The sequence below is a fragment of the Marmota marmota genome, unplaced genomic scaffold, assembly GCF_001458135.2.
Source record: "Marmota marmota marmota unplaced genomic scaffold, marMar, whole genome shotgun sequence".
In the NCBI taxonomy this organism is placed as follows: Eukaryota; Metazoa; Chordata; class Mammalia; order Rodentia; family Sciuridae; genus Marmota; species Marmota marmota.
The window spans coordinates 6,437,990-6,451,942 of record NW_025999941.1 but is presented as its reverse complement, the minus strand read 5'-3'; the positions used below and the strand labels follow the sequence as shown (position 1 = coordinate 6,451,942).

Sequence of the window (13,953 nt, the reverse complement as noted above, 5' to 3'; positions counted from 1 at the left end):
TTTTAACTAATTAAATGATCAGAAAGAACGAAAAGAAATAAAAAGTATATTAAAAATTTGGACTTTAGCAGAAAGAAATGCTTTAAACTATAAGGCATTCATGTCATTTTAAAATTTATTACTATTGACCTCTCCGAAAGGTCCATAATGGAGGTGTGAAAGTGTTTACAGACTGGAACTATCTCTCTTCGTTCGACTTCAGTAAGCTCCAGTGTTTCTAAGAATTTCACAGCTACAAGTTCGAGAGCATCTTCAGGCCATGGCTAAAAATGGGGGGGGGAAAGTTATGAAATTAAAGGTGAGCAGTCCCAATCCAACTATATAAGTGAATTCCTATAGAAAAAGAATTTGGGATAGAGAAAATTAAAGCCTTAATGAGAAAAATAGAATAAGGAGGACTGAGTTCACAATATTTATTAGGTTTATAAAAGATTTAATAAGTATTTTTATGAATTAATTTAAAAATAAAGATAACACAATATAAATGAAGAATCAATGATATTTTAAATATTAAAGACATATTACACTGCTTTTCCAACTCTTCTACTTGAATGCATGCCAGTGGCAGAAAATTCTAGTTGTCCACCCAGCATCATCTTCTTAGGACTCCAATTTTATTCTGGATAGCAATATGTCCAGCTAAAAGACAACCATTGCTAGATTCCCTTGTAATTCAGAAGAGCATAAGCAGTTGTTGGGTAGGACGTCAGAGAAAGGTCTTTAGAGGGTTACAGAGTTGGTCTGCATACTTTTTGTCCCATTTTTATTCTTCTATACTTGTTGTCTGGACTACAGTTATGAAAACTCGAGGTCTACCAATCATCTTACAGACTATAAATTGACCTTGAGAATGGAAATCACATGTTAAAGATAATAAAGCAGAAAGAACATGGGATAGTGATGCTTTATTTAAAAAGCCACAAAAACACCAACCACTTTGCTTACCTTCAGCTGTTTTGTTTTTGTTTTTTGGTGGTGGGAATCAAACACAGGGCTTTACACATGCTAAACATGTGCTAGCAAGGAGCGACATCCACAGCCCCCAGAGCATTCTTTTTAAAACAGCATTCCTTCTGTTATTACTCTGAACATTATAATCAGTTTTATTCTTAGTACTTACAAATACTTTGCATATCATTTATTCATCTGTTGTTGGTCTACCCCTCAGCCCTGAACTAAATTGTAAAATTCATGAAAGCAAGGACTTTTTCTCAGTGCTATACCTTCAGTCCCTAAAAGAACACTTTGCAACAAATATTTAATTAAATGTTAATGAGTAACTTTCATTTTCTCATTAGAATATTTTTCAGATTTCCTTTAATTTAGATTCAATAAAAGACTTGTAATTTTTTTCTTTTAGAAAAAACAATATTTACTTTAAGACTTTTTTTTTTTTTTTTTGCAGTGCTGGGGATTGAACCCAGGGCCTCAAGCATGAGGGAACATGTTCTGCTACTGAGCTACATCCCCAGTCCCAAATTCAAACTTTTTTTTAAAGATTTTTTTAAAGATGGACACAATATCTTTATTTATTTTTATGTGGTGCTGAGGATCGAACCCAGTGCCTCACATGTACGAGGCAAGAGCTCTACCACTAAGCTATAACACCAGCTCCCCAAATTCAATCTTTTTGATGAAGCAACCTATTAGTAAAAAAGTTTTAAGCACATATTGCCATTATATACTTTGGGGAGGGGGTTGGGGGGACCAGGGATTGAACTCAGGGATACTCTGTCACTTAGCCACATCCCCAGCCCTAATTTGTACTTTATTTAGAGACAGGGTCTCATTGAGTTCTTAGGACCTCACTTTTGCTGAGGCTGGCTTTGAACTCTTGATCCTCCTGACACAGCCTTCTAAGCCACTGGGGATTACAGGCATGCACCACCACACCCACCCAGCCCCATTATATAGATTTTTATTAATAGATTACATTCATGCAACATTATTGTTCTGATACATTTTTAAACCTAAAAGAGACTTCTAGGATTTATTATATTAGGAATGAAGAAATTTTGTAAAATAAAGATTAAATGTCATATCATTAAATTCTTAGAGGCTTATCTTTGTATTCTGGGTGATTCTTTTTTTTTTTTTTCCTGGTACTAAGGATGAATCCAGGGGCACTTAACCACTGAGCCACATCCCCCGCCCTTTTTAAATATTTTATTAGAGGTAGGGTCTCATTGAGTGACTTAGGGCCTCACTAAGTTGCTGAGGCTGGCTTTGACCTCGCAATCCTCCCCCCCAACCCTGTGACGGGGTGGTTCATGTATATAATGTCGCAGTAGGAAAAGGGCCTTCAGGTCTCTCAACCTTGTTTCTTAAGGGTGCGATCCCCATAGCTACAGCAATCATTTTGTCACAATAATAAATGAAACAGAGTGCACTGAGAATGGTAGAGCAAAAAGATGGAAAGAACCTGGATCCCAGATAACATGGTTGAGCCTGTAAATTAAGTAAAACTGGAGATACTTTTGACTTCTTTCTATATGAGATGATACATCCCTTTTTGGGAAGACNTACTAACAAAACTGGGACTCTGACCAGTTATCACATCTAGGCAATCCATAGCACTTCCTTCAAGAAATTCACTCACTGTGAAGAAGCCTTTCTAGCTTCCCAAATTCCTTCACGTTTGTTGACAACCATTTTCATGGGTTTTCTCAAATCTTCATATATGTTAAACTTGAATTTCTGGAATTGTTTTTAATCTTTATTTTTTTTTTTTTTTTTTTTTTTTTAGTTTTAAATGGACTTTATTTTGTTTATTTATATATAGTGGTGAGAATCAGAATCGACCCCAGTGCCTCACACATGCTAGGCAAGCACTCTAACTCTGAACCACAATCCCAGCCCTCTCCCCAGTTCTTAACTGTAAAGTCTTTATTCCTCTCTGTTGCCTATTTAATTTCCCTTATTTTCAAGACTCATTTTCTTCTGATTTTTCCCAGTAGGTATGACTCACTTATAATAGAACTGCAAATATCATGGTTATGAAAAAAAAACACCCAGAAGTTACAGAACTGTATTTATAAGGTTTTATAAAAGAAGACTATGGTTAGACAGATTATGTTTGTATGGTTTTGGATTTTGTCTACTTAATAGAAGCAATACTAAGATATAGCTTATATAAAGCAAAATTGTTTCACATAGCTTCTGTTACTGTATGAACACACTAGAACATCCACTGATAAAACATGCATGTAATCCTCAAAAGGTCAGAATTAGATTTTAAACATAAAATTCATGATAAATTAGTTCCAGAAATTAACTTTTAAAAGAAATTATCTAGGTTCAATGTATAGTCCACATTCTCTTGGGCATAAAACAAATAAGTAGAAGGTATCATGAGCTACTGTTTTCAAGATTATTGATATTTAGTGCTCCTACACAGGCGATGACAAATTAATACCATCATTTGCTGCCAACATTACTAAAATTGCTGCTTAATTGATCTTTCTGTCTCTTGTTTTGCCCAAATCCAATTCTTCTACCATACAACCTCCAAGTGTTTTGTTTCCCCTAAAATAAAGATTAGCTAAAAATATATTAATGCCATTATGACATCTTTGTTATAATTTCCTTTATAACCTGGCACCCATCCAAAACTCCAACTTAATTCCTGGGGCCTTCATTACTAGTCAGCTATACCAAACTAGGTGAAGTTGCCCAAATGAGCCATTTTTCCTCCATCCTTCTGCCTCTGCACATGCTATCCTCTCATGATTATTAGTTATATATATCAACTTGACAGGGCAATGAGGTATCCAGATATTTGTTTAAACATTATTCTAGGTGTTTCTGTCAGGATGTTTTTACATTAATTCATTTAAATTGGTAGACTAATAAAGCAGGTTGTGCTCTCTAAGGTCAGTGAGCCCCATCCAATTAGCTGAAGGCTGGAATGGAACAAATATATTGAACTTCTCTCAAATAAGTGGAAATCCTCCTTTTTATCTAACTTCAATCTGGGATATTAGTTTTATTGCTGACTTCAGACTTGAAGTAAAAGAGTAGTTCTTTCTGGTCTTAAGCCTAATGGCCTTCAGAGTGGAAATACACAACTGACTCTTCTGGGACTCCAGTTTTGCAGATTGCAGATTTTGGGATTTGTCAGCCCTGTAATCACATGAGACAATTTCTCAAATCAGTCAATCTCTCTCTCTCTCTCTCTCTCCATATACATGTATATATACAAATATATTTATAATATTTATATTCTAAAATTATACATTGCCTAGTATTAGAATATACATTATATAACATAATATTAGAACATATTATATATTATTAATATAGTAGAATACATATGAACTAATATACATGTACATATGTATATGTACATATATGCATATATAAACCAATATATTAGAATAAAAACTAATTATGACCTTTTGAGGCAAAACATACACACATATATATTAACTTCAAAATGGAATTAGTTTTAAAATATAAAATTGATAATAAAGTTAAAAGTAATAAAACAAATTAATATCAGAAATTAATTTTTATTAATCATGTAATTATATATTTTATTAATCATTTGTATAATATCCTATTGGTTCCTAATATACCACTGTATGTAATTCATACTTCAGAGATTTACTGTCTTTATATGTATATCTTTTGTATCCAAACATTATGGCTTTTGAATTTTGACTGCTAATTGCTTTTCATATCTTCTAGTTAAGAATATGAGCTCCTTGTGGGAAACATGTACCTCTGCTAAGCACTATGCTTGTTATTATAGTAGTTTACCAAAAAAACCCAGAATATATATTAATTGAGCTTAAATAAGACTTAAGTAAAATTCCAAGAGTTAGCCATCCACTCTGTCACCAAAATTACAAACCTGAAACCAGTCAATGGTACAGCAATTGATGAGGGATGGGAACTGTCTCAAGCGATTTCGAAAAGCATCTCCAATAGGGCTAAAGGCCACTACAATATGAAGATTATCTTTGCAGCGATTCACAAAGAAAGCAAACAGTGCTAAAGGACTGAGTTCTTCATGTTTACTGCCAGCCTGAGCTACTGGACGAACACCCTAAAGAATATAAGAAAATAAAAACTTGTAAATAATAACAGATTTGCTGATAACAAGATTAATGTATATTAGAACAGGAAGAAGTTTTATTACTTCCAATAAATATTTTTAAATTTTTGCTTTTATGTCAACAGAATGGCTTTGGCATAATTAATACCTACAAAATCTCTTCCAACTCCAAATTCAATAATTTAAAACAAACATTTATGTTCAACATCTGTAGCAATTAGAGAAATACAAATTAAAACTCCACTGAGATTTTATTTCACTCCAACCAGAATGGCAATTATCAAGAATACAAGTACTAATAAATGTTGGTGAGAATGTGGGGAAAAGGGTACACTCATACTGAAAATGAGTACAACCACTCTGGAAAGCAGTATGGAGATTCCTTAAAAAAATAGGAATGGGGGAGTTGGTGCTGTGGCTCACACTTGCCTAGCGTGTGTGAGACACTGGGTTTGATCTTTAGCACCACATATAAATAAATAAAAATAAAGGTACATCAACAACTAAAAAAAAAATCTACGAATGGAACCACCATTAGACCTAGTTATCCCATTCATTGGTATATATCTATATCTATATCTATATCTATATCTATATCTATATATCTCCAAAGGAGTTAAAATCAGCATACTACAGTGACACAGCCACATCAGTGTTTATAGCAGCACAATTCACAATAGCTAAGCTATGGAACCAACCTAGGTGCCCTTCAACAGATGAATGAATAAAGAAATTGTGGTATACACACACAATGAAGTATTTACTCAGTCATAAAGAATGACTTTATGACATTGCTGGTAAATGGATGAATTTGGAGACTATCATGCTAAGTGAAATAAGCCAATCCCCAAAAGCCAAAGGTTAAATGTCTTCTCTGATATGTGACTGCTAATCCACAATAATGAGTTGGGGAGGGGAATAACAGAAGCTCATTGGATTAACATAGGTCAGTGAAGGGGAAAGGGAGCAGGGATAGGAATAGGAAAGAGTAGAAAATCTGACATAACTTTCCTAGGTACATATACGAATACACCACAGTGAAACCATCATGTACAACCACAATACTTGGATCCTAATTAGAATATGATATATTCCATTCTTGTATAAATATATCAATATAGAGTCTAATATCACATATAACTAAAAATATTAATAAAAATAAAAACAAATATTTGCCAAGAATTTACTTCAAAAGAGGATCTCAAAAATTCACCAAGCTATAGATTAAGAACTACAATTCAACATTGTAAGAGGAAAAGAAAACCAACAGAAACAAGAAGAGTCAATAAGAAACTAGTTAAAAACATCAAACATCCATATATTGGAATTTCATACAATTTTAAAAATAAGGTGTATGCCATTTCTGGTGGGATGGAAAATTGGTGCAATCACTATGGAAAGCAGTATGGAGATTCCTTAGAAAACTTAGAATGGAACTACCATTCGACCAAGATATCCCACTCCTCCATCAATACCCAAAGGTCAATACCAAATCAGCAAACTACAGTGATGCAGCCATATTCATGTTTATAGCAGCTCAATTCACAATAGCTAAACTGTGGAACCAACCTAGATGCCCTTCAATGGATGCATGGATAAAGAAACTGTGGTATATATACACAATGTAATATTACTCTGCATTAGAAAAGAATAAAATTATGGCATTTGCAGGTAAATGGATGGAGTTGGAGAATATCATGCTAAGTGAAGTAAGCCAATCCCAAGAAACCAAAAGCCAAATATTTTCTTGGATAAGTGGATGCTGGTCCATAATTGGGGGGTGGTGGTGCATAGAAAGAATGGAGGAATTTTGTGTTAAATTAGAAAAAACACACAGATATAAGCCATACATGGTAGTGTGTACTGGTAGTTGCAGCCACTTGAGATGTCCAGGAAGGAGGAACACTTGAGCACCAGAGTTTGAACCCAGCCTAGTCAACAAAAGAAACAAAAATACAAAACAAATATTATATATATATATATATATATATATGTATATATATATATATATATATATATTTAAAATGCGAACATACGAGAAAGAGTGAAGGAATGGAAAGGTTTAGTTTTGAACTGATAGAAGGAAAAGACAAAACTATTAAAGTAACCAGGGGAGCTTGGCAAAGCTTAGGAAATCCCACTCTTCCAAGGTAACAACCTTTTGAGTGTAAATAAGAAGGAATTTCTCCTGTGAGAATTACCCTTCATTGGCAACCTTCTCCACATTCCTGATATCGCCCAGGTAAAAGCAAATAACTTGAATTTTTCCCTGTTATATTTTCTTCTTCTTCAACATAAGCAAGCCATAACTGCAAAGGCTTTCTAAGTGCCTAACACTATATAAATGTTTCATTTTCTTTGAGTCTCAGACTTCAACAACTCTATGCACAAGGAACTATTAGCTGTGCTCCTATTACAAAGAAGGGTGAGTTCATTCCACTCCAGATACTAATACTAGAGGCTGAGAATGAAACATCCAAGCTTGAGTGATAAATTCTGTAGATAAGAGCAGTTATACTAATGAGGAAGGGAAAAATCACTAGCAGAGATCTTAGTGGGAAAGATTGGGATCAAAGTATGTGACATCTGACAGTAGTAGATGCTTCGTAAGTGTATTTTTCATCAATTAGATCATAAACCTGACTTTCAGATATATCAGAACTATAAGATAAGTAGTTTAAGTCTTCAGAAACTTTTACTAACCAGAGTTAAGCCATAAAGCTAATAGAATAGCATTAAAATCATGTTTACTTCTATCAATTTAAGAGATGATTTTAAACTCTCTAATCATTTATAACACATGCTAAAATAATATCAAACAGGTAAAAAAAATTCCATTATTATGAAGATAAGAATTATAAAAATTCTACCTTGTAACCATGGTAGATGCATTCAAAATTCACCAAAATGATGTATTAAATTAATATACTTTAAATTTTTAATTGAGCAAACTATATTTATGCTGAATAACAGAGGGAAGGTTTCAAGATGAGAAAACTGCTATTGTAAGAGCAGCACTTCCCCAAAAGTTTTTACCTCCATTACTTCTTGTTTTTCATCTGCAGCAAAGATGTTAGGTATTTCTCCAGTATTGAGCATGCTGTCAATATCTTCTAGAAAAGCTTCCTCTTTAATCTGAGTGTCTGTAATTAGAAAGACTGTCTTCTGGCCTCTCATGCCCACATTTTTCAACAGACCCTTAAAAGTAAAATGCCTTTATTAGTAGAATGTGATAGACTTATGTTGGTTTTCTTTCCCTCCCTTTCTCCTTCTTTTGAAAACACTTTTAAGGACACTAAGTCTCCCGACTTCTGGTGGGGCTATCAATCAAGTCTCCATTTCTCTCATTCCCTAGGTGGGTTATCCAAACTAGTCAGTTTCCCCAATCCCCTAGGCATAGACATTGATTCAGAAGAAGGCACATTATTTAAGCAGAACCCTGTCATAGTGTTGCTTCGGGGCCTGAGATGGAGTTGAAACAAAAAGAATTCTTGTTTTGAGATGGAGGATACAAAGGCCAATAATTCATGAAGCCAACTGTACTTGCCTCATGGATTAAGCCTGCTGGAGAAGGAAGACAAAAGAATAAGAGCTGTACTAGAAAAGAATAATTACTGAAGACATAATTGGAGGCCCTAAATTCAGCCATATCAAAAGACAATCTACCTACAGACACTTGAATCCTGTAAGTTATTAACTTCTTCTTTAGCTTAAACTACTATGAACTATTTTTGTTTGGTTATCAACTGCAACCAAAATTTCCAACTGATAAAAAGATATGGACTCAGTAGTGTGCTGGAACTGATTGTATAGTCTTGTTAGACTGTTAAAACTTCAGGAACTTCTGAGCAGTTTATTAATTATGGTCAGGATTAAAATTAAATTATGTCCTGGGTGCAGTGGCGCATGCTTGTAATCCCAGTGGCTCTGGAAGCTGACACAGGAGGATTGCTAGTTCAAAGCCAGCCTCAGCAAAAGTGAAGTGCTAAGCAACTTAGTGAGACCCTATCTCTAAATAAAATACAAAATAGAGCTAGGGATGTGGCTCGGTGGTTGAGTGCCCCTGAGTTCAATCCCTAGTACCCACTCCCCCAAGAATTCAATATTTTCTAATTGTATAAAACTGTCTTTTCCTAGTAAAGCTATTTTCTAATATGTAGGCTGATTTGTTCCTGGAAATAATTTTCTATCATCAAAACCAGAGTAGCTAATAGTTTTTAAAGAAGTATTATATCAAATCATATCAGTTTTATACTTATTAATATATCTAAACAAATAGAAAATACAATATAATTAGTTTTAACTTATTGCCATGATCATCACTGTATGTAAAATTAGTATTCAAACATGTGTGAAACTATCTCCAAATAAAAAGAGGATTAACATTTTCAAAGTAGTAATTATATGCCAGGCATATTACAAGAATACTTTGTACAATTTAACCACAATAATCTATAGAACAGATTGTATTATTCAAATTTTACAAATGAAAAATATAGCAAGTGGCAGCAGCAAGAGAACAGGCTAGGAAGCTTCAGATCCTCTTAGGAGTCTCTCCAAGCTGATATCCTTCCTATGGTGTTATTCCTATCAGAATTCCAAGCCAGGTGAGACAGCCCTAGGACAAATCAGAATACTGAACTCAAGTGATATATGGAGGCAGGATTTGGGAATTATTCTCCCATTCTCACCACACCACAGAAAACAGGCATGTGCCTTAGTGGGTGACAGCAGCAAAGGGAGCGAGAGATCAAAATCAAAGGTATAAAACAAAAAACAAAAGGGCCTGAGAATAGGAAATTAAGACAGTCAAAAAACTCTTCCATACACTAGAATAAAAGCACATGCATGGTACTGGCACCAAAATAGACATGTAGACCAATGGCACAGAATAGTAGACGCAGAGACAAATCCACACAAATACAGTTATCTCATATTAGACAAAGGTGCTAAAAACATTCACTGGAGAAAAGACAGCCTATTCAACAAACAGTGCTGGAAAAATGAAATTAAACCTCTATCTCTCACCTTGCACAAAAATCAACTTACAGAGGATCAAAGACTTAGGCACTAGAACAGAGACACTGCACCTACAGAAGAATAAGTAGGCGCAAATCTTCACCATGTCGGCCTACGATCTGACTTCCTTAACAACACCCCTAAAGTGCAAGAAGTAAAATCAAAAATCAATAAATAAGATGGATTCAAATTTAAAAGCTTCTTCTCAGCAAAGGAAACAATCAGTAATGTGAGGAGAGAGCCTCCAATAAAGCATTAATCTCTAGGATATATAAAGAACTCAAAAAACTTAACACCAAAAACCAATTAACCCAATCAATAAATGGGCTAAGGAACTGAACAGACACTTCACAGAAGAAGAAATACAACTGATGAACAAATATATGAAAAAGTATTCAACATCTCTAGCAAGTAGATAAATGCAAATCAAAACTACACTAAGATTTCATCTCACTCCTGTCAGAATGGCAATCATTAAGCCTACAGGCAACAATAAATGTTGGCAAGGATGTTGGGGAAAAAGGCACACTCACACATTGCTGGTTGGACTGAAAACTGGTGCAACCACTATAGAAAGCAATATGGAGATTCCTCAGAAAACTTGGAACGGATTCACCATTTGACCCAGTTATCCCACTCCGAGGTCTATACCCAAAGGACTTAAAATCAGCATACTACAGTGATGCAACCACATCAATGTTTATAGCAGCTCAATTCACAATAGTTAAACTATGTAACCAACATAGGTGTCCTTCAATAGATGAATGGATAAAGAAAATGTGGTATATACAGTCAGTGGAATATTATTCAGCTATAAAGAAGAATGAAATTATGGTATTTGCCGGTAAATGGATGGAGCTGGAGAATATTATGCTAAGTGAAATAAGCCAATCCCCCTAAACCAAAGACTGAATGTTTTCTCTAATATGTGGATGCTAGTTCACAATAAGTGTTGGGGGGCACTAGAGAAGAATAGAGTTAGATTAGGTAGAGGAAAGTAAAGGGAGTGGAAGGGAGGTAATGTGGGGATAGGAAGAATAGTAGAGTGAAACAGACATTATTACATTATGTATACATATGACTGCATGACCAATGTGATTCTACATCATGTACACTCAGAAAAAGGAGAAATTATATCCTATCTATGTATATCAAAGTGCATAAATACATTCTACTGTCATATATAACTAATTAAAAAATTAAAAACTAAAAAAGAAAATTTAAAAAGCACATGTGTGCCCGCATACAAACACACACAACCCCCAAAAAGATACATTCTAAGAAAAAGTCTGAAAGGTCTTAGGCTAGAGATCCAGGTTGGTTGGTAAAGGTCTTCCCTGGCCTATAGTCAGTCATAAAGACTTGGAGAAGTAGCTTGTGTTTTCAAATGCCCATATAGCAATAGAAGATCCAAAGGATGCAAAGACACAGGGACACGTGGCCTGCAAAGAAATAAAATAAACTTCAGAAACCAACCCTAAGGAAATACAGATCTATAAAATACCTAATAAAGAATTTAAAATAACTACTTCAATGAACTAAAAAGGAATACTGTCAACTAAACTAAACCAGAAAAACAAAATGATAATATCCACAAAGAGATACAAACTAAAAAATCTAATCAAATAAAAATTATGGATCTGAAAATGTACAATAACTGAACTGAAAAATTCCTTAGGGGGAGGTTCAACATTAAACTTACAGAATAAAGAGTCAGCTAACTTGAAAACAAGTTATCAGCTGGACCACCATATATATTATGGGAACCCCAGAAGGACACAGGGAGAGAAAGGGGCAGAGAGTTAATGTGAAGAAATAATGGCCCCAGACTTTCAAAATCTGAGGAAAGAAAGGGATATACAAAGTCAAGAAACTCAATGAATAGTAATTAGGATAAGTTAAAAGGGACTACACTGAGAAACATTATAATCAGACTTTCAAAAGTCAAAGAGAAAGAGAAGGTATTGAAAGTAGTAAGAACCTGCAACTTATCATGTATAAAAGAGTTTCCCCAAGATTATCAGTGAATTTTTCAGCAGAAACCTATATAGTAGAAGGAAGTGGGGTGATATATTCGAAGTGCTACAAGAAGAAATGTGTCAACCAATACTATATCTGGTAAACTTATCTTTCAGAAATGAAGGAGAAATTAAGGCCTTTCCAAATAAATAAGTTCATTGCCACTAGATCTGCCCCAAACAAATACTAAAGGGAGTCCTTCAAGTTGAAGTTAAAGGACCTAGACAGCAACATAAAGCCATACAAAAGTATCAATTTTCTAGTAACAGTAAACAGAGAATCCTCATTATTGTAATTTTGGTGCACAAATCTAGTTTTAATTCCAAAAGGAAAAAAGCATAAAAACACAAAAAACTTATAAATGTATGTTAATGGGCACACAATTTATGAAGATATACTCTGTGACATCAATAACAAAGTGTAAAAGTGTAGATCTGAGTAAAATTTTTCTATGCAGTTGAATTTATCAGTTTTAAATAGATTGTTAGAACTTTTAAGTTTTTTCATATAATAATAATGGTTACTAAAAGGAAAATACTGTTCTTTTTATATCCTGAAGATTAATACTTTATCTGAGATGCAGGTGGGAAAGATTTTTCTCCCATTCTGTATGCTCTCTGTTCATGTTCTTGATTGTTTCCTTTGCTGTGAAGAAGCTTTTTATTTGATGCCATCCCACTTATTCATTCTTGATTTTACTTCTTGTGCTTTAGGAGTTTTATTGATGAAGTCTGTTCCTGAGCTGATATGATTGAGAGTTGGGCCTGCTTTTTCTTCTAGTATGCACAGGGTTTCTGGTCTAACACCAAGGTCCTTGATCCACTTTGAGTTTTGTGCAGGGTGAGATACAGGGTTTCAATTTCAATCTAGCACATATGGATTTCCAGTTTTCCCAGCACCATTTGTTGAAGAGGCTATCTTTTCTCCAATGTATGTTTTTGGCGCCTTTGTCTAGTATGGGACACCTGTATTTATGTGGGTATGTCTTTTAGTCTTCTGTTCCACTGGTCTTCAATTCTATTTTTGTGCCAACACTATGATTACGTAGTATAATTTAAAGTCTGGTATTGTGATGCCTCCTGCATTACTTTTCTCACTAAGGATTGCTTTGGCTATTCTGGCCTCTTTTATGAGTGCTTTTTTCTATTTCTATGAAGAACGTCACTAAAATTTTAATGGAAATTGCATTAAATCTGTATAGCATTTTTAGTTGTATGGCCATTTTGACTTTTTAAATATTTATTTTTTATTTGTAGCTGGACACAATACCTTTATTTATTTATTTATTTTATGTGGTGTTGAGGATTGAACCCAGGGCCTCACATGTGCTAGGCAAGTACTCTACCGCTGAGCCACAACCCCAGCCCCATTTTGACAATATTAATTCTGCCTATCCAAGAACATAGGAGGTCGTATCTTTTCTAAGGTCTTCTTCAATTACTTTCTTTAGTATTTTGTAGTTTTCATTGTAGAGGTCGGTCTTCCACTTCTTTTGTTAGATTGATTCCTAGTTAGTCAGAATTTTCACTGCTGTGATTAAAAGATCCAACCAGCACAACTATAGAGAAGCAAAGGTTTATTTGGGGGCTCATGGTTTCAGAGGTCTAAGTCCATGGACAGCTGACTCTATTCCTCAGGGCTCAAGGTGAGGCAGGACATCATGGCGGAAAAGTGTGGGAGAGGGAAGCAGATTAAATGGTGACCGGGAAGCAGAGGAAGTTTATAACACCTCAATTCACAACAGCAAAGCTAGGGATCCAACCTAGATGCCCTTCAACAGAAGAATGGATATAGAAACTTTGTGTGTGTGTATATATATATATATATATATATATATATATATATATATATATATA

General features: G+C 34.5%; 1 protein-coding gene across 1 annotated transcript in view; it reads right to left on the bottom strand.

Moving 5' to 3' along the window:
• The window catches only part of Dnah12 (dynein axonemal heavy chain 12), a 267,252-nt gene that overhangs the window by 96,154 nt on the left and 157,145 nt on the right, over positions 1 to 13,953 (bottom strand). The window contains exons 45-47 of the mRNA XM_048801012.1: positions 8,096 to 8,257; positions 4,856 to 5,050; positions 130 to 263 (exon numbers count right to left, since the gene is read on the bottom strand). Coding sequence (XP_048656969.1) covers positions 130 to 263; positions 4,856 to 5,050; positions 8,096 to 8,257 — 491 coding nt within the window. The remainder of the gene's footprint in view (positions 1 to 129; positions 264 to 4,855; positions 5,051 to 8,095; positions 8,258 to 13,953) is intronic.